The sequence below is a fragment of the Bombina bombina genome, chromosome 2, assembly GCF_027579735.1.
Source record: "Bombina bombina isolate aBomBom1 chromosome 2, aBomBom1.pri, whole genome shotgun sequence".
Classification (NCBI taxonomy): domain Eukaryota; kingdom Metazoa; phylum Chordata; class Amphibia; order Anura; family Bombinatoridae; genus Bombina; species Bombina bombina.
Window position 1 is genome coordinate 1,115,567,172 of NC_069500.1, and position 27,268 is coordinate 1,115,594,439.

Consider the following 27,268-nt stretch of genomic DNA (forward strand, 5'->3'; position numbering starts at 1 on the left):
TAGACTTAGATTTAGGGGTTAATAAATATAATATAGTGGCGGCGACGTTGGGGGTGTCAGATTAGGGGTTACTTCTACGTTCACTTCTTGCCTGTTATCGCTGGGTTTGTAAAAACCTGCAATACCAGTGCTGCAGGGAAGTGAGCAGAAAAAACTGCACGTTAGCACCGCACCCCTCATAACGCAAGACTTGTAATCTACCCGTATCGCACAATCATGAACGCAATATAGTGAAATATGTTTGTGTGTTTTAAAAAAATAAGTACCATGCCTAAGGATTTTTACAATCACGCCTATGGTTTCATAAATATTCTAACACTATACTGAACAATACATATACATTAGTCAATGTATGTACATACATCCACAGCCCTTATAGTTTTAATAGGAAGTTGTTTTTTTGTCTTTATAAACAAAGTAGATTGCAGACATGATGAATATATAGGTGTTCCTTGGAAGTTTCGAGGGCGTAACCTGTATTTTAATAGGAAAATATTGCACTGACCGCCATGTTAGCTATACCTTTTCAGCCATTTTGGTCTTGCCAGCTTTTCAGTGGCAATATTTACCAGAGTGGCCAATATAGTGAATGTACAGTGAAACTGAATATACATATGCATAATTTCAATTGTTATTACACAGAAAACATTTTTTATTTTCGTGAATTGTGCAAACATGCTTTAAAGACAGTCCAACCACACAACCCCACCCCCCCATTGCCTACATCACAGCTCAGTGGTGATGTCTGCAGACTTTTGATGAAGTTGCGATCACCCTTTATATCCTATGGGAGACAGATCGCCCCTTGTCAACACAGCGATGTTCCCCTGCTGCCCCTGCGAGTGTCGAATTGCTTTTTCACATCTTGTCCAGTGAAGTTTTGATCATTGGGCCCAGAGAATGTGAAAGGTTTCCCAGTATCATACAAAAACTCATAGTTTTCCTGTTAGTTTTGCCCCTTTAGAGGGGAACAAAGTTTAATTGCTTAATGTTTTGAAATATGAACCCCAAAAGAACTGTTCTATTATTTTAATTTATAAAAAAAAAACTGTTTATGCCATTGAAAATAATTTAAAAATATATACTGTATATTCTTGTTTCATAGATTTATTTGCTATAAGTATTCAATATTTAATAAAACTTAGTGGTTCAGTTCTAAAAATAATATTTCAGTTTAGAACATTGCAATGTAAGAAAATAAACAAATCAGACAGCACCATATTAATAAACATAATTCTGTAAATGATTACTGGAGGTTTTGGGCTTCTAATGGGTGCAAATACAATTGTATGCATTTTAAAATTGTTATATTATGGGAGATGCTTCCAGGCAGCGACCAAGATGGCCGACTTACTTTGACACTCTGAGGACTCACTGATGATTCCACTGCTTGTCAGTGTATAGATTCTTCATCCACGACTAAAATTTGTATGTGTTAAGTTCTAAGAATCTAACAAGCATCTAGAAATGCTCAAAAGTCTTTAACTCAAGGGCTGCAGTGGCAACGTGAGTGCGTTTGAGGCCTTCATCTAACTCCCCCGGTTGCTCCGGGTATAGACAGTGGAAAGCGCTGTGTAACAGACAATACATTGCATAAAGGCAGAGGTAACTGGATATTAAGTTACAATAACTTTGCTTACGATAACTATCAACATGGCAACAAACGTTGATCTGACTCTAGATGGGCTGCGCATAACTATGGAGGAGCATTTCAACAGTCTCATTAGAGATATAGAATCATTGCTTACTCCATTACTGGATACAATTTCCGACACAGGGACACCATTGGCAATAACAGATGGAACACAAGAAGGGGTCCCTGTGAAACATTGCATACCACTGCTACATAACTCTGAGATGCCTTCTGAGACCTACTATCCGGTGAGGGAGATCAAACCTAAGTCGATATGATGGTGGTTGGACAGTGCGGTGCAGATGGAGTTTCCAGAGATTTGGAAGGAGACTAATGATGAGATTCTTCCTGTCTATATGTATGTTAGGAGAAGTCTAGATGTTGAGATGGATGGCTTCCGAACAAACAGGTATATGCCTTTCTCGCCTAAAAAGCAGTACGGTTTGAACCGTACAGTCATATCCTCATATATAATACGGATGGCGGAGCAGCCTACCTTCACCCACCATCTGAAAATTGCAGTGGGGTGACTGTCCCTTAGGAAGCACATTACTGTAGAGTGTGATCCTACACATTCCCACACTACCCAGATTATTCTTTACTACTTGGCCCGGGAGACCTAATTACGTTTTAATATAACTTTGAACTTGGTTCAGTTACAGGAGGTTTTTGATGCAGAGACTCCTCAAGTTCTCTCTATATATATATATATATATATGTTAAATCGGATAAACCTCTAGATTTTGATTAAATATGACTATATTCATGTGCCAGATTCTGCTATCCCACTAAACACTGTCTCTTAGAAATACAAGTTCATAGGATTGTATGTGCTTCAATATGTTGTTAACCTAGGGACAGACTCCTATCATGCATAGAGTTAACACCATTATTAAGCTTATATACATAACTCAGATTGAGGCATACAGTTGGTTATAATTTATTTTGAGATCATTGTGTTTGCTATTGCTTCTCTTAAGTTCTCCATATACATGTTACATTTTATGTATCTTTAGATATTCATTTAATATTATCATACTAATGTGTACATAGCCAGATCCCACCATCCCACTAAACAGTGTCCCTTTGACATAACAGTTTTTAGGATTGTTTGTGCATCAACATGCTAACCTAGGGGCAGATTCCTGTCATGAACGGATTAATCACCATTTGTAAGCTTATACACATAGCCCAGGTTTTGGCAAACAGATCACAATTTAGTTTGAGATCATTGTGTTTTTTTTATGTGTTTTTTTTTTCATTTAAGCTCTTTTTCACTGTACAACATACCATATTTGCCTAACTCACTTATAAAAGTCTGTTAACTAGTTTGCTAAATTTGTTTCTGACAGGTAGAGACATATAGTGTGGACTGATATTCAGGGGTGTTTATTCTTTACTAGTCTTGTATGATACCAGAATTGTTTCCCACATGTTGTTTTTGAAACGTAAAATAGATGTGTGGACACATTCAAACATTGATCTCAGTTAGGAGTTCATCTTGACTATTTCAGTTTATAATCTAATCTGTTGTAGAGCATAGGGCCCATGCTCAAATGACAGGATTACATTTCAATTATTCATGCTGATCTACTGAGACACAATACCCTGCATATTTCTCACAATGATTCATTTTAAATTGCCCCATAAGTGTAATTCCCTCCTAGCAATAGTTTTAACTAACTTACTGGTCTCTCATATAATTGATTTGTGAGGGCGTACCCTTGGCTTTATCTATTTACTCATTCCTCCAAACATATCTATAATGAGATTGGGGTGAAGTTTCGTATAATTCCTAGTCAACACCTAAAAGTTTGTTATAATTACACAGGCCCTCATATCCAACTCTATACTTTGTGTATCCCATGTTCTGATTTTTCAGTGGTCCTAGAGTGGCCACTATCTCCATTTGAGGTACATCTTTAATATAATGTGTGCTTGTCCATTTGCTCTCAGGGGTAATTTCTATTACTATTATACAAATTAGGTTTCATGATTTATAATTGAGTATGTTGTTTAAGATTGTCACTACTGTAATGTGATGCTCGCTGGTTATTGTTTCTTTCTCAAAACCTCAATAAAAAAATAATAATTTGTTTTTATATTATATAAGAATTGGACACATTTTCTTTAAAGTATTTTTATTAAAATTTACCAAACATACCATCTTACATTATTGAATTATGTTAACAATATAAAGAACTTCATATATATTCCATTGAAATATTTTTCAGGTCAATTGGTTTACCTATAGTCCTTATAATAAAAAGTATATGCAGGTAATTCTGATGTTTTTTCATATCACACCAAGATGATAAAATCATTAGCCACTTTGTCTATGTAGCCTAATTAATTTTTTCATGTATTTTTTTTCATTGAGATTATTATTTATTTGAGTAATCAATATTCTTGTACAGGATGATACTACAAAAAAACACTTAAAATATAAAATTTTGAAGATTCTAAAACAGTCAAAAGTGGCATTAGAAGTGCTAAATATTTAGGAGCATAATAATTTTTTAACTATTGGTTCCTTTCCATTTAGTATAAATTTAATTTTGTTTAAATTTATTTGGAGAGGAGGTTTTAAATTTGATTCATTGCAAAGAATTTGAAAAAATTTAATTACCATTTTCATTACATCAAGTACATTTGTGGCATGAAATTTACGGGACAATTCAATACTGGTATTCTGATCAATCAGGAGACACCTTTGAGGGTCAGTAAATACCTTTGGATTTGTATATAAAATGTTTAGTCATGCACAGAGAAAAAAAATAAAGTTTAATTGTTTTTATGCCAGATTTTTATGTAATTTAGCTCTGAAAATTGAACAATTTCTAATTCATAGAACTTGAACACCCTAATTGCGGGCAAATATGATTGCATATTCTCAAGTGCACTAACTGACATGAAAATATGAATATTTCACATTCCAATGTTCTTCACATAGCAGAATATGTTCTATTTTTCATAAATACACATTTATACATATATAGTATATGATGGTATTTTGGTACAATATATATCTATACCTGATTATAGATATATACAGACATATATAAGAATATCTATTTAAAAATACTTAGAACATATTCCCCTATGTGAAGAACATTGGAATATAAAATATTTACACTTCAAAGTTAAACACTTTATTAAATATGAATATTTCCTAAATATGCTTTTTCATGTTTTCATCTGCTTAACTACATATTTCTCCAGTGCACATATATATATATATATATATATATATATATATATATATGTGTGTACATACGTATATACACATAAATACGTACACTCAAATACTGTATATATATATATATATATATATATATATATATATATATATATACTGTGTATATATATATATATATATATATATATATATATATATATATATAAATATATATATATATTTATACAGTCATGGCCAAAAATATTTGCACCTCTGCATTTCTGTCAGATAATGCACCACTTCGCCCAGAAAATTGTAGCAATTACAAATGTTTAAGCATTCTCATGTTTATTTATTTTGTTTATATTGTATGATACAAAAAAGTGGAGAAAAACTCTAGACAAAATTATTGACACAATCTCATAATTTTAAGAAATAATTGCATTCCAAGTTTGTGATGCTCCTGTAATTTGTAATTAAACTCACCTGTATCAAGTAACAGGTGCTGACAATATAGAAATCAAACCGGCATCCAGGCCCTATATTTGACCCTGTAACTTCCTGAAACCACATAAAGCATGTCCATGGGGGTATTGCTGTACTCATGAGACATTGCAGAATAAAAATGTGGGTGTTTTTTTGCAATACACCTATCAGGATTATGATATTCACAATAAAAAATGTGGAAAAAATTAAATCTCTTAGTTTCTCACACTTTTGTGTTTATTTTATAAAACTGTTAAACCTAATATTTCTTACATCAATAGAAACCAAATTATCATAATAAACAACAAGGCAACTGTTAATTAGTCCTTATAAAGTATATGCTATTGTTTTATATATTTTTCTCATAAGTACTCCATGATGTGGTTTTGTAAAGAAATAAGACCAGCAATTTATTATTTTTTTAATCGCTGTATAATAAATTATTTTAAAAACAAAGTGCACAATATTACAAAAATATTAAAAAAAAGTTTTAGCAGAAAATTATCTTCATGCGAAATACACAGGTCCTTAAGATTCCTGTATGTCTCTTCTGTATCCTGGTGGGTGGTGTGGCATATTGGGTGTCTTTAGAAGTAGAAATATGGACAGCCAGTACAAATTTGTGACCATATACTCCAAAATTTCTATAATTGTGATCATACTCGCTCCACAAAACAGGCCAAGTTGGCCACCTATATCAGCTGAAAAAGAGGATAAAAAGTTAAGAAGACTTTTCAGTGTCACGTAGATTAAATTAACTAAACCTTAGATTTGACTTTTTAGTCTGATAAACTCTTAACATTGAGATCCTTTTATTTTGGTTTTGGAAGTGTTATAATCTCAATGTCATACAAAATGCTAACTCAAATTTTTCCATGATCAAAGAAACCGGGGGGTACCTCATAGTAAAATGTGTTATGAAGTCATTAGCTATCTGTAAATCCCTTTGCCAAACAAAAATGAGATTGACTATATAACGGCCAAAGAAAACCAAATTCACCCCCTGTTTGTATGGATATATAGTTTTTTTTTTTCGAAAAAGCCCATAAAAAGGTTGGCATAACTGGGGGCGAACCTGGTTCCCATGGCTGTTCCTTTGATCTGAAGGTAAAAAAACATCTTGAAATAAAAAATAATTGTGCTTTAAAATAAATTCAATACTTTCAAGAATGAAAGATTTTTGTACAGACGGCATATATGAATCTTGTTCTAAATAATAAGAAATGGCCAGTAGTCCTAAATTAGTGAAATGTTTGAGTATAGAGCACTCATGTCACAAGAGATCCAAATACAATTCTCTGTGTTCTCAATCTCTTTCAATTGACACAAACGATGTGTACTGTCTCTAATGTAAGAGGGTAATGAAATAACAAACTTCTGCAAAAAAATGATCAATGTAGGAAGAAAGATTGTATGTAAGGTTGCCAATACCGGCAATAATGGGGCCCCCAGGAGGATTGCGTACAGGGGAAAATTTGAGATCCCCTATTTTTTCAGTTGCGAATCCAACTATGTTGTTTATCTTATAGAATGTTTATGTGGCTAACAGTACGTAGGGTACACCTCTAAAAAAATAAGAATTAGATTGGGCGAACATTTTCACAATTGCAAGAACTGTGATGATAAAAAAGTCAAACACAGTATCCCCAGTCATTGTTATACCATGCATTCCAGTAATTTTAACATCTACAGATTTTTGACCATAGATTACATTCCAAAATTCACAGATTATAATAGATTAGTCAGGTTTCGCCAGAGAGAGACTTTCTGGATCAACCAACTCAAAACCTTATTTCCTCAGGGACTCAATGCCAACATTGATCTGGCTGCTTTTAACTGATCCCAAAATTATTCGGTCATCCCTCAGGTAGTACCTAACTCTAATATCACATATTTATACACCACATCACAGAATTTAAGCATATCCCTATGTTTTAACACTGCAAAACCTTTCCTTATACGGTTTCTTCGCTATGTTGCCCTAGCCATTTTCCAACAGAGTTTAGTTTTTGCTGTTTTCTTTTATTTTTTCTGCTATTCTAATAAATGTATTAACCCCTAAAGCTAAGTCTAACCCTAACACTAACACCCCCCTAAGTTAAATATAATTTTAATCTAACGAAATTAATTAACTCTTATTAAATAAATTATTCCTATTTAAAGCTAAATACTTACCTGTAAAATAAACGCTAATATAGCTACAATATAAATTATAATTACATTGTAGCTATTTTAGGATTAATATTTATTTTACAGGCAACTTTGTAATTATTTTAACCAGGTACAATAGCTATTAAATAGTTAAGAACTATTTAATAGTTACCTAGTTAAAATAATTACAAAATTACCTGTAAAATAAATCCTAACCTAAGTTACAATTAAACCAAACACTATACTATCATTAAATTAATTAAATAAAATAACTACAATTACCTACAATTAAAACTAACACTACACTATCAATACATTAATTAAATACAATATCTACAAATAACTACAATGAAATAAACTAACTAAAGTACATAAAATAAAAAAGAACTAAGTTACAAAAAATAAAAAAATATCTACAAACATAAGAAAAATATTACAACAATTTTAAACTAATTACACCTACTCTAAGCCCCCTAATAAAACAACAAAGCCCCCCAAAATAAAAAATGCCCTACCCTATTCTAAATTACTAAAGTTAAAAGCTCTTTTACCTTACCAGCCCTGAACAGGGCCCTTTGCGGGGCATGCCCCAAGAAGTTCAGCTCTTTTGCCTGTAAAAAAAACATACAATACCCCCCCCCAACATTACAACCCACCACCCACATACCCCTAATCTAACCCAAACCCCCCTTAAATAAACCTAACACTAAGCCCCTGAAGATCTTCCTACCTTATCTTCACCATACCAGGTTCACCGATCCGTCCTGAAGAGCTCCTCCGATGTCCTGATCCAAGCCCAAGCGGGGGGCTGAAGATGTCCATGATCCGGTAGAAGTCTTCATCCAAGCGGGGCAGAAGAGGTCTTCCATCCGATTGAAGTCTTCATCCAAGCGGGGCAGAAGAGATCTTCCATCCGATTGAAGTATTCATCCAGGCGGCATCTTCTATCGACATCCATCTGGAGCGGAGCGGCAGCATCCTGAAGACCTCCGAAGCGGAACATCCATCCTGGCCGATGACTGAACGACGAATGACGGTTCCTTTAAATGACGTCATCCAAGATGGCGTCCCTCGAATTCCGATTGGCTGATAGGATTCTATCAGCCAATCGGAATTAAGGTAGGAATATTCTGATTGGCTGATGGAATCAGCCAATCAGAATCAAGTTCAATCCGATTGGCTGATCCAATCAGCCAATCAGATTGAGCTCGCATTCTATTGGCTGTTCCGATCAGCCAATAGAATGCGAGCTAAATCTGATTGGCTGATTCCATCCATTGTTTTAATTGTTGTAATATTTTTCTTATGTTTGTAGATATTTTTTTATTTTTTGTAACTTAGTTCTTTTTTATTTTTTGTACTTTAGTTAGTTTATTTCATTGTAGTTATTTGTAGATATTGTATTTAATTAATTTATTGATAGTGTAGTGTTAGGTTTAATTGTAGGTAATTGTAGTTATTTTATTTAATTAATTTAATGATAGTATAGTGTTAGGTTTAATTGTAACTTAGGTTAGGATTTATTTTACAGGTAATGTTGTAATTATTTTAACTAGGTAACTATTAAATAGTTCTTAACTATTTAATAGCTATTGTACCTGGTTAAAATAATTATAAAGTTGCCTGTAAAATAAATATTAATCCTAAAATAGCTACAATGTAATTATAATTTATATTGTAGCTATATTAGGATTTATTTTACAGGTAAGTATTTAGCTTTAAATAGGATTAATTTATTTAATAAGAGTTAATTAATTTCGTTAGATTAAAATTATATTTAATTTAGGGGGGTGTTAGTGTTAGGGTTAGACTTAGCTTTAGGGGTTAATACATTTATTAGAATAGCGGTGAGCTCCAGTCGGCAGATTAGGGGTTAATAATTGAAGTTAGGTGTCGGCGATGTTAGGGAGGGCAGATGAGGGGTTAATACTATTTATTATAGGGTTAGTGAGGCGGATTAGGGGTTAATAACTTTATTATAGTAGCGGTGCTGTCCGCTCGGCAGATTAGGGGTTAATAAGTGTAGGCAGGTGGAGGCGACGTTGAGGGGGCAGATTAGGGGTTAATAAATATAATATAGGGGTCGGCGGTGTTAGGGGCAGCAGATTAGGGGTACATAAGGATAACGTAGGTGGCGGCGCTTTGCGGTCGGCAGATTAGGGGTTAATAAGTGTAGGTAGCTGGCGGCGACGTTGTGGGGGGCAGGTTAGGGGTTAATAAATATAATATAGGGGTCGGCGGTGTTAGGGGCAGCAGATTAGGGTACATAAGTATAACGTAGTTGGCGGTCGGCAGATTAGGGGTTAAAAAAATTTAATCGAGTGGCGGCGATGTGGGGGGACCTCGGTTTAGGGGTACATAGGTAGTTTATGGGTGTTAGTGTACTTTAGAGTACAGAAGTTAAGAGCTTTATAAACCGGCGTTAGCCCAGAAAGCTCTTAACTACTGACTTTTTTCCTGTGGCTGGAGTTTTGTCGTTAGATTTCTAACGCTCACTTCAGACACGACTCTAAATACCGGAGTTAGAAAAATCCCATTGAAAAGATAGGATACGCAATTTACGTAAGGGGATCTGCGGTATGGAAAAGTCGCGGCTGAAAAGTGAGCGTAGACCCTTTTTTGAGTGACTCCAAATACCAGAGTTAGCCTAAAACCAGCGTTAGGAGCCTCTAACGCTGGTTTTCACGGCTGACGCCAAACTCCAAATCTAGGCCAAAATGAAGGAAACTACTTCAACCAATGAGATATAAATTTTGACAATAAATTAATTTATTTAAATACATAAGGGGTTTGTGTGAGATTTAAATATGGAGTAGATCTTTTATTGGTGGGGTTTCATGGAGTTTCTACTCACATATACAGAAACAAAATATGTGTTGTCAATGCAGACAAATAATATCATAGCTAATTTTTTATTATTGATAATGACTGCCTCGTGATAATATACAGCTATTTTGCTTAAAGTGATGGTAAATACTAGCGTTTAAAAAACTCTAGGATTTACCATCACTAAAAATAAATTGGGTTTTCATTAGGCTGACCATATTGCCACTTTAAGAAGGAACACATATGAAAAATACACATATCAGGGTTCTTATACAAAAATTTCTTTAAACAGCCCTAAAAACAGCCCTGACATATGTATTTTTCATATGTGTCCCTTTTTAAAGCAGCAATATGGTCACCCTAGTTTTCATTCATAACTTTATAAAAAAGTGTGCTAAACTTTCCCCTTCTGTACTCTTTTTAATAAGGTGACGTTTCCACCTCTAAACAAATAACCGTGCTAGTCATATGGCACTGTTCTGTATGTTAGCACATGTTCTGTATGTTAGCACAGCTATTGGTTTAGAGGTGGAAACATCAACTCAGAGCATGGGTGACCGGAGCTGTTGAGTTTATCGAGGAGGTCACGGCACAGAAAGTGTAAGTTAAGCACACTTTTGTTATAAAGTGATGACTGAAAGTCCTATTTATTTTAAGTGATGGTAACAATAGGGGTTTAATACCCCTTAAAAAAAAGAAAAACTAGAAAAAAATGTAAAATCTGGGTCTACTGATGGAAAAGAATGGTTTTGCATTTGAACACCCAAAGAAAACCTGTAAGATTAGATTTTTTATGGATTGTAACTATTCCCTACTGATTTTCATAGACTTCAATGCAATTCTACTGTAATCAATATTCAAATACAATTTTCAAATACTACATTATAATATATTTGAATATTCCCACTTTCACATTTGGCCTATATAGAGAGAACATCTGTTCTACCATTTTTTAAATATAAAAACAGAAACCCATCCCTATTTTAAATGCTTAAAGGGATTTAAAATAAACTTTCATGATTCAGATAGAGAGCTTGTAATTTTAAACAATTTTCCAATTTACTTTTATCACCAATTTTGCTTTTTTTTCTTGGTATTCTTAGTTGAAAGCTTAACCTAGGAGGTTCATATGCTAATTTCTTAGACCTTGAAGGCCACCTCTTTTCAGAATGCATTTTAACAGTTTTTTTACCGCTAGGGTGTTAGTTCACGTATTTCATATAGATAACACTGTGATCATGCACGTGAAGTTATCCGGGAGCAGGCACTGATTGGCTAAACAGCAAGTCTGTCAAAAGAACTGAAATAAAGGGGCAGTCTGCAGAGGCTTAGATACAAGATAATCACAGAGGTTAAAAGTATATTAATATAACTGTGTTGGTTATGCAAAACTGGGGAATGGGTAATGGGTAATAAAGGGATTATCTATCTTTTAAAACAATTAAAATTCTGGTGTAGACTGTCCCTTTAATTGACACATATTGTGCATACATAAACAAATAGCCTTTACTATCCCTTGATAAAGTATAGATTAATTTTAAAAATTACACCATATATAGACCTTTTAGGTATTCAGGCTTACTCTCAAGTTCAACAGTAAACTCCAAAGAGCAGCTTATATTAAGGCAAACTGTAAAAACATACATGGTAAATACTGCAAATACACAATGCTATTCTAATAATTTCCTAGAAAACAGAAACACATGTGCATTAAACACATCCAACATAACTAGATTAAAACCAGTAGATGGTAATTACATTTACAAAAAACATTTATAATCAATAAAATCATTAAGAACTACAAGTTCGAAAATATGTATAAATTGCATTTCTATCATATATTTTACCATAAGAAAATGCTGAAAAAACTTACAGAGAAGTTCACTTGCTGTCAGAGCCTTCTGTTGTTTGGTTATTTTGTAGTTTAATTCGTTATATTTGATATCAATATACACTAAATTATTCCTTCAAAATAAAAAAAGAAAAAATGCTTTTTAAATGTTCTTCATACTTATTTTTCACAAAAAAATATAAATACATGAACATATATTTTATATTACAATATTTTGACTTAAAAATAATAAGTTAATAGATCATTTACATTTAAATAAGTAGGGTATTCTCCTTTAATATGTTTTCATTTATTTCAAGATATTAAAGGGACACTAAACCCAAAAATTGTCTTTCATTATTCAGATAGAGAATACAATTTATTAATTAAATACTAGTATCTAATTTGCTTCATTCTTTAGATATCCTTTGCTGAAGAAATATCAATGCACTTGGGTGAACCAATCACACGAGACATTTATGTGCAGCCACCAACCAGCAACTACTAAGCCTATCTAGATATGCTTTTCAGCAAAGGATATCAAGAGAATGGAGCAAAATAGATAATAGAAGTAAATTAGAAAGTTTTATAAAATTGCTTGCTCTTTCTAAATCATGAAAGAAAAAAATTGGGTTTCATGTCCCTTTAATGAAACAGACACTGTGTTATGACAGACAAATAACATTTAAATAAAGCATTGATTACTTGACCTTAGTTAATAAAGCATTGTTGTCATAAGTCCCCATGTGACCAGTCTGATAACGCATGTTTTCTTATGCAATCCAATAATTGCTTTTCCTTTCTAGATTACCCATCTTTATTACCTAGGAAATAATTATACAAAAGCTTTCTCTACACATTTTACATATTTGAAATCAATATACTGCTCATTTAGATAATGAGAGCTAATATTTATAAGCAGCATTACCTGATTTAAGTTGCTTTAACACTTAGAGATAGAACAATTTCTAGATGTTAACTTGTTTGACTGCGTGACAACTTAGGCTTTCACTGTTTGCAGATAATAAATATAGAGATTCAGAAAAATTGTGATGTTCTGATTTTTTTCTTTTTGTGCCTAAATGTAAACAAGATGGTATATTAACACATTAACTGTTTCATGTAACCAACGTGACTTTACCTCATATATGCAGCACTTTTGTTTAACTTTACTGAAAGAAATTCAGCGGCTTTATCACTTGGAAATGTAGAATATGAAATAGTAGCAGGATAATCTGTGTCTTCGCAGGGTATCGGACAGGTGGAATTGTATGTACCTACTGTACATGTTTCATATCTTTCAATATTATCTGTGGAGAAGCCAAAAAAATAAAAATAATATATATATATATATATATATATATATATATATATATATATATATATATATATATATATTAATAAGGAATACATATCTAAATATACAGTAAATTACACATATCCCACTTAGGGGTCCATCGCAATCTATCAGCTGAGGTATTTCCAGTTATTTTCTGGCTGAAAAGGATACTTTTGTTTTTGACATGATCATAATAGGTTTTTGGCTATTTCCCACGTAGGAGATTGCATTTTCGGCTTTCTGAGAAAAGCCCTATTTTGAACATGGAGCCAAAAGGTTTTTGCTGATCACAATCATTTTCAAAAGACTTTGCAAAAGGTTTTTGAGATCATTTTAGCATTTTCTAATTGAATACTTCAAAGCACTTGGACATATTTGCAAGTATTCCAAGAGTAATTGGAATCATTCTATTATGTTGCATATGTGTAGGACACTGTGAAATGGCCAGCTAAGGGGATCTTCAGGAAAAGTGAAATCAGGCCCCTAAAATCTAGAAATGGTGTAGAGCAATCACTTTCTGTTAATGTTTGTTTCTAATTGGAGAGAAAATATATTGGCACTGTGAGTATTGTGATTAGGAAATAAAGATCAATGATCTTGGTGCTGCCCTTTATGTAAAAATATAACATAACTAGGATAGGGGAAAAGATGGGACAAGAAAGGGATTAGCTAGCACTCATTCCTATTACTAAGATAACTATGCTGAATAAATCAGCTCACTTCTTATTAATTGGTTTAAATTACTATGAATAATAAACTTTAATATTAAAAATGTGACAGAGGGTAAACAAGAGAAACTACCCTATAAAGCCACATACACCACTACCCATTACCTAAAGATGATAAAACTGGACTAGAACCGCTGCATACTATCCCCCTGTATTCCTGTCCGATAACTGCATGCGTCAGCTTCAGGTGCCAGGGATAGTAAAGTCAGCGGTCTAGTTTGGAATAACCTAGACCACTGACTTTACTATCCCAGCCACCTGAAGCCGATGTATGCAGTTATCAGACAGGAATACAGGGGGATAGTATGCAGCAGTTCTAGTCTAGTTTTATCATCTTTAGATAATGGGTAGTGGTGTATGTGGCTTTATAGGGTAGTTTCTCTTGTTTACCCTCTGTCACATTTTTAATATTAAAGTTTATTATTCATAGTAATTTAAAGCACTATAACTTGTGAGCTGATATATTCAGCCTAGTTATCTTAGTAATAGGAATGAGTGCTAGCTAATCCCTTTCTTGTCACATCTTTTCCCCTATCCTAGTTACGTTATAATGTTTGTTTCTACGTCATGTCTTGATTGTCTCTATCTTTACAGGTGTCTTCATAACCGGGCATTCAAATGGGATAGAACATTTGTAAGTTAAAAAGGAAACTACTGTAATCTGAATCCATCCGGATGACTGCTAAACAATCTGAATGCCATTTGATGGGCATACTGGCCATGTTTGCTCAATCTCTATAATGGTAATTTTAATATTTTAAAAATAAATACTTTATAGTATTTACTTTTATTCATTATAAATGCACCATTTCTGTTTTGGCATGATCTACATCTGAAAACAAGAAGAAGACTAGGGGTTCGATGATCTAGGAATCTGCTGGTGCTCTACAAATAACCGATAATAATAATAATAATAATCTAAACCTTGCCAGATCAAATGCGGTTTTTATCATCGACCCTTACAGGGGCTGCTCTGGTGGAATGATCGTAAAAAAGGGCAGTCCCTGTGAGTGGCTAGAAGGCTTCTATTAGAAGTATTGGCACTTGATGGATAGGGACCCTTCGCTCCATAGAGCGAAGTTAGCAGTGAGCAGGGGATGCATTTTCAAAATTAAATTCTGCATTCAATATAAATCACATTACTTTCTGCACATAGCATCTTACATTTGCCTATATTTCGGTATGCATGTGTTTTTCTATTAGGATATTAAAGGGACAGTATACTCCAATTTTCATATAATTGCATGTAACAGACACTACTATAAATAGGAATAAGCACAGATACTGATCTAAAAATCCAGTATAACACTTTTTTAAACTTACTTAGAAGCTCTAAGTCTAGCACTGTTAAAAAGGTTAGGCTGGGACAACCACTGAAATGTCCTGGAAAGCAAAAAGAGCAGATCCCCCCCCCTCCTCTGCATATGAAAAGACCCTTTACACAAACAGGAGCAAGCTGGAGTAGGTAGACAACAGTGTACTTCTAAAATTTTTGGGCTTGGTTAAGAGTCTAAAAATCAGCACAATGTGATTTAAAAATAAGCAACATTATACATTTTTTTTTTTAAAAAACACAAAAAACTCCTGTATCAGCTATATAAATAGATCAACTACAAAACATGTATGCAAAGAAACATCTAGTGTACAATGTCCCTTTCATTATGTGGAGTGTTTTGAGAAAAGCTCATCACCTTTTAGTTGGTGAGAAAAACTGTGAGATTTACAGAATTATGCTGGGATTAGAGAGATCATTTCATATACAAAGGGGGTGGCAGACAACGCAAACTCCAAATCAAAGTGGTTTAAAAACAATTTAATATACACATAAAAGATTACACTTACTAGAAGTAAGTTGATACATTCAGTGTAAAATAAGTCCAGCGTCAGAAAGAGTAAACATCCAATCTGTTCATACAAAATGTCACCTCTACCTTCAATACACAGTGTCTGTATTAGCAAACAGCATGTGTCAGACGAACAGCTGACATGACAAAAAAATTCTCAACGTGTTTCGACCGGCAGCTTCCGGCCTTTCTCAAGAGCTTGATACTGTAGCATGTCCATGCATGGTTTTATACCACTTCACTACATAATCATTGGTGAACGTATATCTGTTAAACAAAACCTCATGTGCTACAGTATCCAGCTCTTGAGAAAGCCCGGACATTGCCGGACGAAACGCGTTGAGCAATTTTTTGTTGCTTGCTAATACAGACACTGTATTGAAGGTAGTGTTGACACATTGGAGGAACAGATTAAACATTTGCTCTTTCTAATGCTGGACTTATTTTACATTGAATGAATCAACTTACTTCTAGTAAGTGTAATCTTTTATGTGTATATTAAATTGTTTTTAAACCACCTTGATTTGGAGTTTGCGTTGTCTGCCACCCCCTTTGTGTACACCTGCAGGATTCCTTTGTATGGAGGAAAGACCCATACAGCTTTGTACAGTAGCATTTCCATAAGAAAAGAATTTCGATTTTACCTTCCTTCATGTTTATGAGAACTTAAAGGCAGACCCTATTGAGTGGAGAATTGATTTCGCTGGGTGACTGTAATACTTTTTTACTTGGTGACTATATCTGACTACATTTGTCTTATTCTCATTTTATTTATATACTAATCGTTTTCAGTAATTTATTCCTGAATTGAGTGTTAGTGCTACTGTGTGTTCTTTTACCCTTTATAATTTCATATACGTCCATAATCAGCCCATTTTATGAAAAAACAACAATAATGCTTTGTATTTTGTACTTATAAGTACAAATTTCGAAGTGATTTTTGCGCATCCAGTGTACTTAAATTACAATTTACACTGTGAATATTTAATACGATTTATTCCTGTGTAATTTCCATACAAATTTTACATTTTTTATAAAATACTACTTTTGGTGAAGAATTTTGATACGATTTTTGATGCACCTTAACAATACAATATTTTCCCTGCTTATTTGTGTGTGAATGGTTTGATTATTTGTTTTCTATATTGTTTAAAATATGAATTTTATTGTGCACTTTTTATACGAAAATGCAGGATACGCCCCTTAGCGAGACACCCTGTTTTCAGGGTAAAAAGTGGATTTAGATCTTTCCACCAGGAAAATAGAGGGACTGGCGAGCATTCTTAAATAATCTCACCAGCCCAGAGAGCTTTACATCATCGGACCCTAGGAGTTTCTATTACAAGGACCGATGTAATCATCTAAAACAGTACTGAAAATGTAAAAAATGTTAAACAGCTCCATTGCAATATTATAGCCACATAAAAAATGTTCAATTGAGATTGTGCCTTTGTGAATGTGTTTTCAAAAGGAATCACTCCTTGGTGAATGGACTTTAAAACGGGATCTCACCTTTATCAGTGCAAAGTCCTAACAGATTAACGACAGTGCGTTTTACAGTTTTTTCACCTAGATTAGTGAACTCGTATTCATGAAGGCACAATCCCGTTTAAAAGTTCAATGATGTAAATGCAACAACTGTAAAATGCATTGTTGTGAACATTTTTGGACTTTGCATTCATGAAGGAGCTATCTCATTTGAAAGTCTGGGCACCAAGTTGTATTTCCTTTTGAAAACATGTTCACAAAGGGGAAATTATGTTTGAATATCTTTGTTTGCAACTACAATATTGCAATAGATCAGTTTCAGTCCTGTCCAAATGCAGTTTTTAACCCTTAATGACCACAATGTACCCTGTATGTCACTGGTCGTTAAGGGTTTTTTCAGGACATAATAGCACAAGTCTAGCAAGAACACGCTATTAATGCCCTCCCTCCAGAAGGTTTTGTGGAATAGAGCAGTCTTAACGCTGGTGGCAAGACCACGCTATAAAACAATCAAGTCCCAAAAAAAGGCCAGCGACATACAGGGTACGTTGCTGGTCCTTAAGGGGTTAAAGACAACATAATTCTATGTACTAGAAACCTGTTGTCTTCGTGTTTTCGCATGTATACCATGCCAAACAGGAAAACAGTGCTTTTAAGATCAATAAAAGTAAATATTAAAAAAACATTACTTCTAAAATATCAAAAGTGGCAAAATAGTAATTGAGCCAACGTGTCCAGTATGTCCTTCATGTTTACATACAAATGGCATTCAGATGGTTTAGCAGTGGTGAAGATGGATTCGGATTGCAATAGGTTAATCTCACACATGTAAATAAGCTATCCCCTTACACACTAAACAAAGGGGTTTATTTAAAAGAAGTTTACTGTAACCTTAAGAGGTGAGAAAGAGCCTTAGTATATGTTGGTTTTGGATGGATGCCCAGTTTCTATCCTGATAATTAGAAATTAAAGGGATAGTCTAGTCAAAATTAAACTTTCATGATTCAGATAGAGCATTCAATTTTGAGCAACTATTAACTCATAATATCATTTTTTTTCATCTCTTGGTATGTTTATTTGTAAAAGCAAGAATATAAGCTTAGGAGCCAGCCCATTTTTTTGTTCAGCACCTGGGTAGCGCTTGGTGATTGGTGTCTATATTTTGCCACCAATCATCAAGTGCTGCCCAGGGTCTGAAACAAAAAATTATAATAGGAGTAAAAAAAAGTTGCTTAAAATTGCATCTGAATCATGAAAAGAAAACAAATGTGGGTTTCACATGCCTTTAACAGACACAAAAACACTTTTTCAGGACCTTTTCTGTTGAATGCACGGATCCATTCAAGGCTGCAGGCGTTTAATGCACAGATCCATTTTGAATTGGGATCACTTGAGCAAAAAGTATTTTCAGGAGGAAATAGCCAACAGATTGTGATCAACCCCTATAATTGAGTTCACTATCCACAGCTTTCATGATCATTAAAATATGTATCTAATATATTTATGTTGTGTTCTATATATGTAAACATGTAAGTTAAAGCTTTTTATTTTGGTTTTCAAACAAACAGAAAGTATGTTTGTGCACAAGTAGTATATGACAATGATTACTCACTGGATGATACAGATAACTCCCTCAGCTATATTGGTAGACAGTGAAACACCTCACAAAATGTTTTGTTTTGTTTTTCATTTTTTGGAGAATCTATTTTTATTTTAAATGATAAAAAAGCAAAAACAAAACTTGACTTTAATGTTCATTTAGGATTGGGCTTTTGAAAAGGACATTTCCAGTGTTAACTACCTATTATCAAAATAGAAACTGGGAGGTCACCTGAAACTGACACATACAATAACCATTAACACCATGTGACACTAACCTATTGCCATCAGAACACATCCTCAACACTCAGTATCCATATGAATATCATATATATATTGGCAGGACATTCGTCTATAGACACTTCAGGATAATAACATTTACAGGGAGTGCAGAATTATTAGGCAAATGAGTATTTTGACCACATCATCCTCTTTATGCATGTTGTCTTACTCCAAGCTGTATAGGCTCGAAAGCCTACTACCAATTAAGCATATTAGGTGATGTGCATCTCTGTAATGAGAAGGGGTGTGGTCTAATGACATCAACACCCTATATCAGGTGTGCATAATTATTAGGCAACTTCCTTTCCTTTGGCAAAATGGGTCAAAAGAAGGACTTGACAGGCTCAGAAAAGTCAAAAATAGTGAGATATCTTGCAGAGGGATGCAGCACTCTTAAAATTGCAAAGCTTCTGAAGCGTGATCATCGAACAATCAAGCGTTTCATTCAAAATAGTCAACAGGGTCGCAAGAAGCGTGTGGAAAAACCAAGGCGCAAAATAACTGCCCATGAACTGAGAAAAGTCAAGCGTGCAGCTGCCAAGATGCCACTTGCCACCAGTTTGACCATATTTCAGAGCTGCAACATCACTGGAGTGCCCAAAAGCACAAGGTGTGCAATACTCAGAGACATGGCCAAGGTAAGAAAGGCTGAAAGACGACCACCACTGAACAAGACACACAAGCTGAAACGTCAAGACTGGGCCAAGAAATATCTCAAGACTGATTTTTCTAAGGTTTTATGGACTGATGAAATGAGAGTGAGTCTTGATGGGCCAGATGGATGGGCCCGTGGCTGGATTGGTAAAGGGCAGAGAGCTCCAGTCCGACTCAGACGCCAGCAAGGTGGAGGTGGAGTACTGGTTTGGGCTGGTATCATCAAAGATGAGCTTGTGGGGCCTTTTCGGGTTGAGGATGGAGTCAAGCTCAACTCCCAGTCCTACTGCCAGTTTCTGGAAGACACCTTCTTCAAGCAGTGGTACAGGAAGAAGTCTGCATCCTTCAAGAAAAACATGATTTTCATGCAGGACAATGCTCCATCACACGCGTCCAAGTACTCCACAGCGTGGCTGGCAAGAAAGGGTATAAAAGAAGAAAATCTAATGACATGGCCTCCTTGTTCACCTGATCTGAACCCCATTGAGAACCTGTGGTCCATCATCAAATGTGAGATTTACAAGGAGGGAAAACAGTACACCTCTCTGAACAGTGTCTGGGAGGCTGTGGTTGCTGCTGCACGCAATGTTGATGGTGAACAGATCAAAACACTGACAGAATCCATGGATGGCAGGCTTTTGAGTGTCCTTGCAAAGAAAGGTGGCTATATTGGTCACTGATTTGTTTTTGTTTTGTTTTTGAATGTCAGAAATGTATATTTGTGAATGTTGAGATGTTATATTGGTTTCACTGGTAAAAATAAATAATTGAAATGGGTATATATTTGTTTTTTGTTAAGTTGCCTAATAATTATGCACAGTAATAGTCACCTGCACACACAGATATCCCCCTAAAATAGCTATAACTAAAAACAAACTAAAAACTACTTCCAGAACTATTCAGCTTTGATATTAATGAGTTTTTTGGGTTCATTGAGAACATGGTTGTTGTTCAATAATAAAATTAATCCTCAAAAATACAACTTGCCTAATAATTCTGCACTCCCTGTACAAATGATATGTTTTTATATATTTTCTTGTATTTCTCACTCAAACTATCATGACTGTCACTAACAGTACTTGCATTATTAAAATCAATAGCGACTTTCATAGTTAACTATTGCAATCCATTTCTATCCACACTACTGCTAACCAATCTAAATTCATCTTTTAGGTTATCAGGATAGCCAGACTGTGCACTGTTTCTCTATCGCTATATGGACATTTTACAAATTTAAAAAGGATTCTTTTAACTATATTTATTTCTCTTGTTTGTTAAAGGCCCCGTTCCATTTTGACGTGAACTGTAAACAAGAAACTAAACTAAATAGAACTCAAGAACAAGACAATACAGTATACAAGATATCAATGTTATCATATGAATTAATGCATTTGGTGAATCTGCATATGTGCTTAGTAACTAGGATAGCCTCAGATTAAAAACTCTGATTTACAAAACCAGACCAAAAGGGTTTTGCTTCCAAGTAAAAATGTGTATCTTTATATATTCTGTTTAGCCTTTAACACTGCTTACTGCCATCTGAAAAAAATAATCTAGATAGTGTATTTAAAATGGTGCTATAAAGAGATTTATCATTTGGTTTAATGTCTAATGGGTGTTACATTTCTATAAAGAGCTAAAAATATTTTTGAAAAAGAAATAGACGTATACATTTTTATGGCATAAGGACACAACATTGATTAAATTATCTGATAGTGTGGTGTTTTAGATATTGTGTTTTACTTACGTAGTGCTGGTGTAACACAAGTATACAATGCTTGAATGTCGCATTCCTTTCCATTGCCTATTATAAAATGATTGCATTAATTGTTCATAGTTGTAATACACAAAGGATGCAATCTAAATCATTTCAATTGGGAGATAAAAGCATAATTATATTTGGTAACAATTAAAGGGACAGTAAAGTCAAAATTAAACTTAAATTGGATAGAGCATGACATATTAAACAATTTTCAATTTACTTATAGTGTCAATATTGCTTAGTTTTCTTACTATCCTTTGTTAAAGAGTAATCTTAGGTGAACTCAGGAGTGTGCACATGTCTATAGCCATTTGGTAGCAGTGCATGCAACTTTGTTTATTGCAGTGTTATACAATGTGGCAAATACTGCTGCCATAGACTGCTAAAGAAGCTTATGCTTCAACAAAGGATACCAAGGGAACCAAGCAAATTTGACAATAGAAGTAAATTGGAAAGTCTTTTTAAAATATATAATCTATCTGAATCACCGAATTTAAATTGTATTTTACTGTCCCTTTAAATACTTTTAGATATCAAGATGGTTTATGGTTACAGTAAATCAGAAAAGAAAAAAATGAAAAAAATCATGATTGAGTTATTTTTTCCTATTTTACGGCTAGATTATGAGTTTTGCGTTATGAGTAAAAAATCAGCGTTAAGGCTCATAACGCTGCTTTTTCACTACTGAGTCTTGTAGGTACAGCTGTCCTGCACTCTTTTTTGGCCTTACCGCAAATTAACATATGCAATTTTCGTAAAGTCTTTTTTCAATGGGACTTCATTAGCGCCGGTATTACAAGCTATTGTTTGGAGGCTAAAAAGTGAGCGGTACAGCCTATCCCGCAAGATTCGTAACGCATTCTAAAGTTAGTAGTTATGAGTTTTATGCTTCAACGCCGTAACATAAAACTCATAACTAAAGTGCTAAAAAGTACACTAACACCCATAAACTACCTATTAACCCCTAAACCGAGGCCCACCCGCATCGCAAACAATAAAACAAAATTATTAACCCCTAATCTGCCGCTCCGGACATCGCCGCCACTAGAATAAACATATTAACCCCTAAACCGCCGCACTTCCGCCTCGCAAACAGTAGTTAAATATTATTAACCCCTAATCTTCCACCCCAACGTCGCCGCCACTATACTAAAGTTATTAACCCCTAAACATAAGTCTAACCCTAACCCTAACACCCCCTAACTTAAATATAATTAAAAGAAATCTAAATAAATATTCCTATCATTACCTAAATAATTACAATTTAAAACTAAATACTTACCTATAAAATAAACCCTAAGATAGGTACAATCTAACTTAAAGTTACATTGTAGCTTGCTTAGGGTTTATTTTTATTTTACAGGCAAGTTTGTATTTTTTTTAACTTGGTAGAATAGTTACTAAATAACTACCTAGCTAAAATAAATACAAATTTACCTGTAAAATAAAACCTATCCGGAGTTACATTAAAACCTAAGCTTACACTACAATTAAATAAATTACATAAATTAAATACAATTACCTAAATTACAAAAAAAAAAACACACTAAATTACACAAAATAAAAAACAAATTATCAGATATTTAAACTAATTACACCTAATCTAATAGCCCTATCAAAATAAAAAAAGCCCCCCCAAAATAAAAAAAAACCTAGCCTAAACTAAACTACCAATAGCCCTTAAAAGGGCCTTTTGCGGGCCATTGCCCCAAAGAAATCAGCTCTTTCACCTGTAAAAAAAAAAATACAAACAAACCCCCAACAGTAAAACCCACCACCCACACAACCAACCCCCCAAATAAAAAGCTAACTAAAAAAACCTAAGCTCCCCATTGCCCTGAAAAGGGCATTTGGATGGGCATTGCCCTTAAAATGGCATTTAGCTCTATTGCTGCCCAAACTCTAAACTAAAAATAAAACCCACCCAATAAACGCTTAAAAAAACACTAACCCCTGAAGATCCAATTACAGTTTTGAAGAGCCGACATCCATCCTCAACGAAGCCGGGAGAAGTCCTCAACAAAGCGGCAAGAAGTCCTCAATGAAGCTGGGATAAGTTTTCATCCAAGCCGGCAGAAGTGGTCCTCCAGACAGGCAGAAGTCTTCATCCAGACGGTATCTTCTATCTTCATCCATCCAGCGAGGAGCGGGTCCATCTTCAAGGAATCCGGCGCAGAACATCCTCTTCAAACGAAGTCTTCTTCCCGAATGAATGTTTCTTTAAGTGACGTCATCCAAGATGGCATCCCTTGAATTCCGATTGGCTGATAGAATCAGCCAATCGGAATTAAAGGTGAAAAAATCCTATTGGCTAATTGGATAGCCAATAGAATGCAAGCTCAATCCTATTGACTGATTGCATCAGCCAATAGGAATTTTTCACCTTTAATTCCAAATGGCTGATAGAATTCTATCAGCCAATCGGAATTCAAGGGACACCATCTTGGATGACATCATTTAAAGGAACCTTCATTCCTCGTTAGACGTCTGAAGAAGAGGATGCTCCACGCCGGATGTCTTGAAGATGGACCCGCTCCTTGCCGGATGGATGAAGATAGAAGATACCGTCTGGATGAAGATAGAAGATACCGTCTGTATGAAGACTTCTGCCCGTCTGGAGGACCACTTCTGCCGGCTTGGATGAAGACTTCTCCCGGCTTCGTTGAGGACTTCTTGCCGCTTCATTGAGGACTTCTCCCGGCTTCGTTAAGGATGGATGTCGGCTCTTCAAAACTGTAAGTGGATCTTCAGGGGTTAGTGTTAGGTTTTTTTAAGTGTTTATTTGGTGGGTTTTATTTTTAGGTTAGGGGTTGGGCAGCAATAGAGCTAAATGTCCTTTTAAGGGCAATGCCCATCCAAATGCCCTTTTCAGGGCAATGGGGAGCTTAGGTTTTTTAGTTAGCTTTTTATTTGGGGGGTTGGTTGTGTGGGTGGTGGGTTTTACTGTTGCGGGGGTTGTTTGGGGCAATGCCCCACAAAAGGCCCTTTTAAGGGCTATTGGTAGTTTAGTTTAGGCTAGTTTTTTTTATTTTGGGGGGGCTTTTTTATTTTGATAGGGCTATTCGATTAGGTGTCATTAGTTTAAATATCTGATAATTTGTTTTTTATTTTATGTAATTTAGGTAATTGTATTTAATTTAAGTAATTTATTTAATTGTAGTGTAAGGTTAGGTTTTAGTGTAACTCAGGTTAGTTTTTATTTTACAGGTAAATGTGTATTTATTTTAGCTAGGTAGTTAGTAAATAGTTAATAACTATTTAGTAACTATTCTACCTAGTTAAAATAAATACAAACTTGCCTGTAAAATAAAAATAAACCCTAAGCTAGCTACAATGTAACTATTAGTTATATTGTAGCTAGCTTAGGGTTTATTTTACAGGTAAGTATTTAGTTTTAAATAGGAATTATTTAGGTAATGATAGGAATTTTTATTTAGATTGATTTTAATTATATTTAAGTTAGGGGGTGTTAGGGTTAGACTTAGGTTTAGGGGTTAATACATTTAGTTATAGTGGCAGCGACGTTGGGGGTTAATAAATGTAGGTAGGTGGTGGCTATGTTAGGGGTGGCAGATTAAGGGTTAATAATATTTAACTAGTGTTTCAATGCAGGAGTGTGGCGGTTTAGGGGTTAGTATGTTTATTATAGTGGCGGCGACGTTGGGGGTGGCAGATTAGGGGTTAATAAGTGTAGGTAGGTTGCAACGACATTGGGGGCTGGAGATTAGGGGTTAATAAATATAATGTAGGTGTCTGCGATGTTGGGGGCAGCAGATTAGGGGTTAATATGTATAATGTAGGTGTTGGCAATGTCCGGAGCGGCAGATTAGGGGTTAATAATTATAATGTAGGTGTCGGCGATGTCGGGGGCGGCAGATTAGGGGTTAATAAGTGTAAGATTAGGGGTGTTTAGATTCAGGGTTCATGTTAGGGTGTTAGGTGTAAACATAAATTTAGTTTTCCCATAGGAATCAATGGGGCTGCGCTACGGAGCTTTACGCTGCTTTATTGCAGGTGTTAGGCTTTTTTCAGCTGGCTCTCCCCATTGATGTCTATGGGGAAATCGTGCACGAGCACGTACAACCAGCTCACCGCTGACTTAAGCAGCGCTGGTATTGGAGTGCGGTATGGAGCACAATTTTGCTCTACGCTCACTTCTTGCCTGTTAACGCCGGGTTTAGGAAAACCTGTAATACCAGCGCTGTAGGTAAGTGAACGGTGACAATAACGTGCAAGTTAGCACCGCACCCTTCATAACGCAAAACTCGTAATCTAGCCGATAGTTTGCTAAACAGTAACAGTATATCAACAGTATATCAGTATATCAACGTTACCTTTTTCTCATCAAAATAGTAAAGTAAGTTATTGGGATGCTGAATAAGGAAATTTAATTTTGATGTATTAAGTAAATACATCTTACATTGAAATACTGGATAGGACATTTTTGTACTTAACCCTCTCATTCATTTATCACACTTAAAGGGACATGGAACCCAATTTGTTTTGCATAATTTAGATATAGCATACAATTTTAAACAACTTTCAAATTTACTTCTGTTATCAAATTTGCTTTGCTCTTTTGGGAGTCCTTATTAAAAGAGCAGCAATGCGCTACTGGGATAAAGCTTAACATATCAGGTGAGCCAATGATAAGAGCCATATACGTGCAGCCACTTATCAGCAGCTAGCTCCCTATATGCAATGCTGCTTCTAAGTCTTCCTAGGTATACTTTTTTAATAAAGGATGTCAAGAGAATGAAGCAAATTAGAGAATTCAATTAAATTAGAAAGTTTTTTTTTACAAATGACAAGCTTAATCTGAATCATGGATGTTTAATTATTACTTTTAAGCAATGACAATAATCTATCCTCATGACAAATTACCAATATATTTTGGGGGAAATTGCTTTTTAGTTGATGATTATTTTACCTTGATGCTTGTTTTTTTATATTCTAAAACTGATTTACAACGTGTATGATGTGAAGAAAATGACCGTGTGAATTGTATTCCTACATTTCAACCACAAAAGTTGTTGTATTTGAAAACATCAAATGCTTATCTGAATGAAAATTATTGCTTCACAGCCTCATTGCTCATTTTGTAGAGTACCAAAATATGTTGGCTCTGTATAAAAATTATGGTTTCAGAGGCTATTTAAAGGGACATGAAATACATTTTTTTGTGTGATTCAGACACAGCATGCAATTTAAACTACTTTCCAATTTACTTCAATTATATAATTTGTTTCATTCTCTTGGTATCCTTTGTTGAAAATCATACCAAGGAGGCTCAGAAGCAGACATGCACATACAGGGAACTAACTACTGATTGGTGGCTGCACCTGTATGCGTATTGCCATTGGCTCATGCAGTGTGTTCAGCAAACCCCCTGGTGAGCATTGCTGTTCTTTCAACCAAAGGTACCAAGAGAATAAAGCAAATTTGATAATAGAAGTAAATTGGAAAG

General features: G+C 34.7%; 2 protein-coding genes across 2 annotated transcripts in view; one reads left to right on the forward strand and one right to left on the reverse strand.

The window, feature by feature from the left end:
* Nucleotides 1–27,268, forward strand: part of GUCY1B1 (guanylate cyclase 1 soluble subunit beta 1) — a 396,478-nt gene that overhangs the window by 294,152 nt on the left and 75,058 nt on the right. The window lies entirely within an intron of this gene.
* Nucleotides 5,826–27,268, reverse strand: part of ASIC5 (acid sensing ion channel subunit family member 5) — a 46,748-nt gene continuing 25,305 nt past the window's right edge. The window contains exons 7-10 of the mRNA XM_053703090.1: nt 21,787–21,843; nt 13,247–13,415; nt 12,148–12,239; nt 5,826–5,998 (exon numbers count right to left, since the gene is read on the reverse strand). Of these exons, the coding sequence (XP_053559065.1) occupies nt 5,826–5,998; nt 12,148–12,239; nt 13,247–13,415; nt 21,787–21,843 (491 nt within the window). The remainder of the gene's footprint in view (nt 5,999–12,147; nt 12,240–13,246; nt 13,416–21,786; nt 21,844–27,268) is intronic.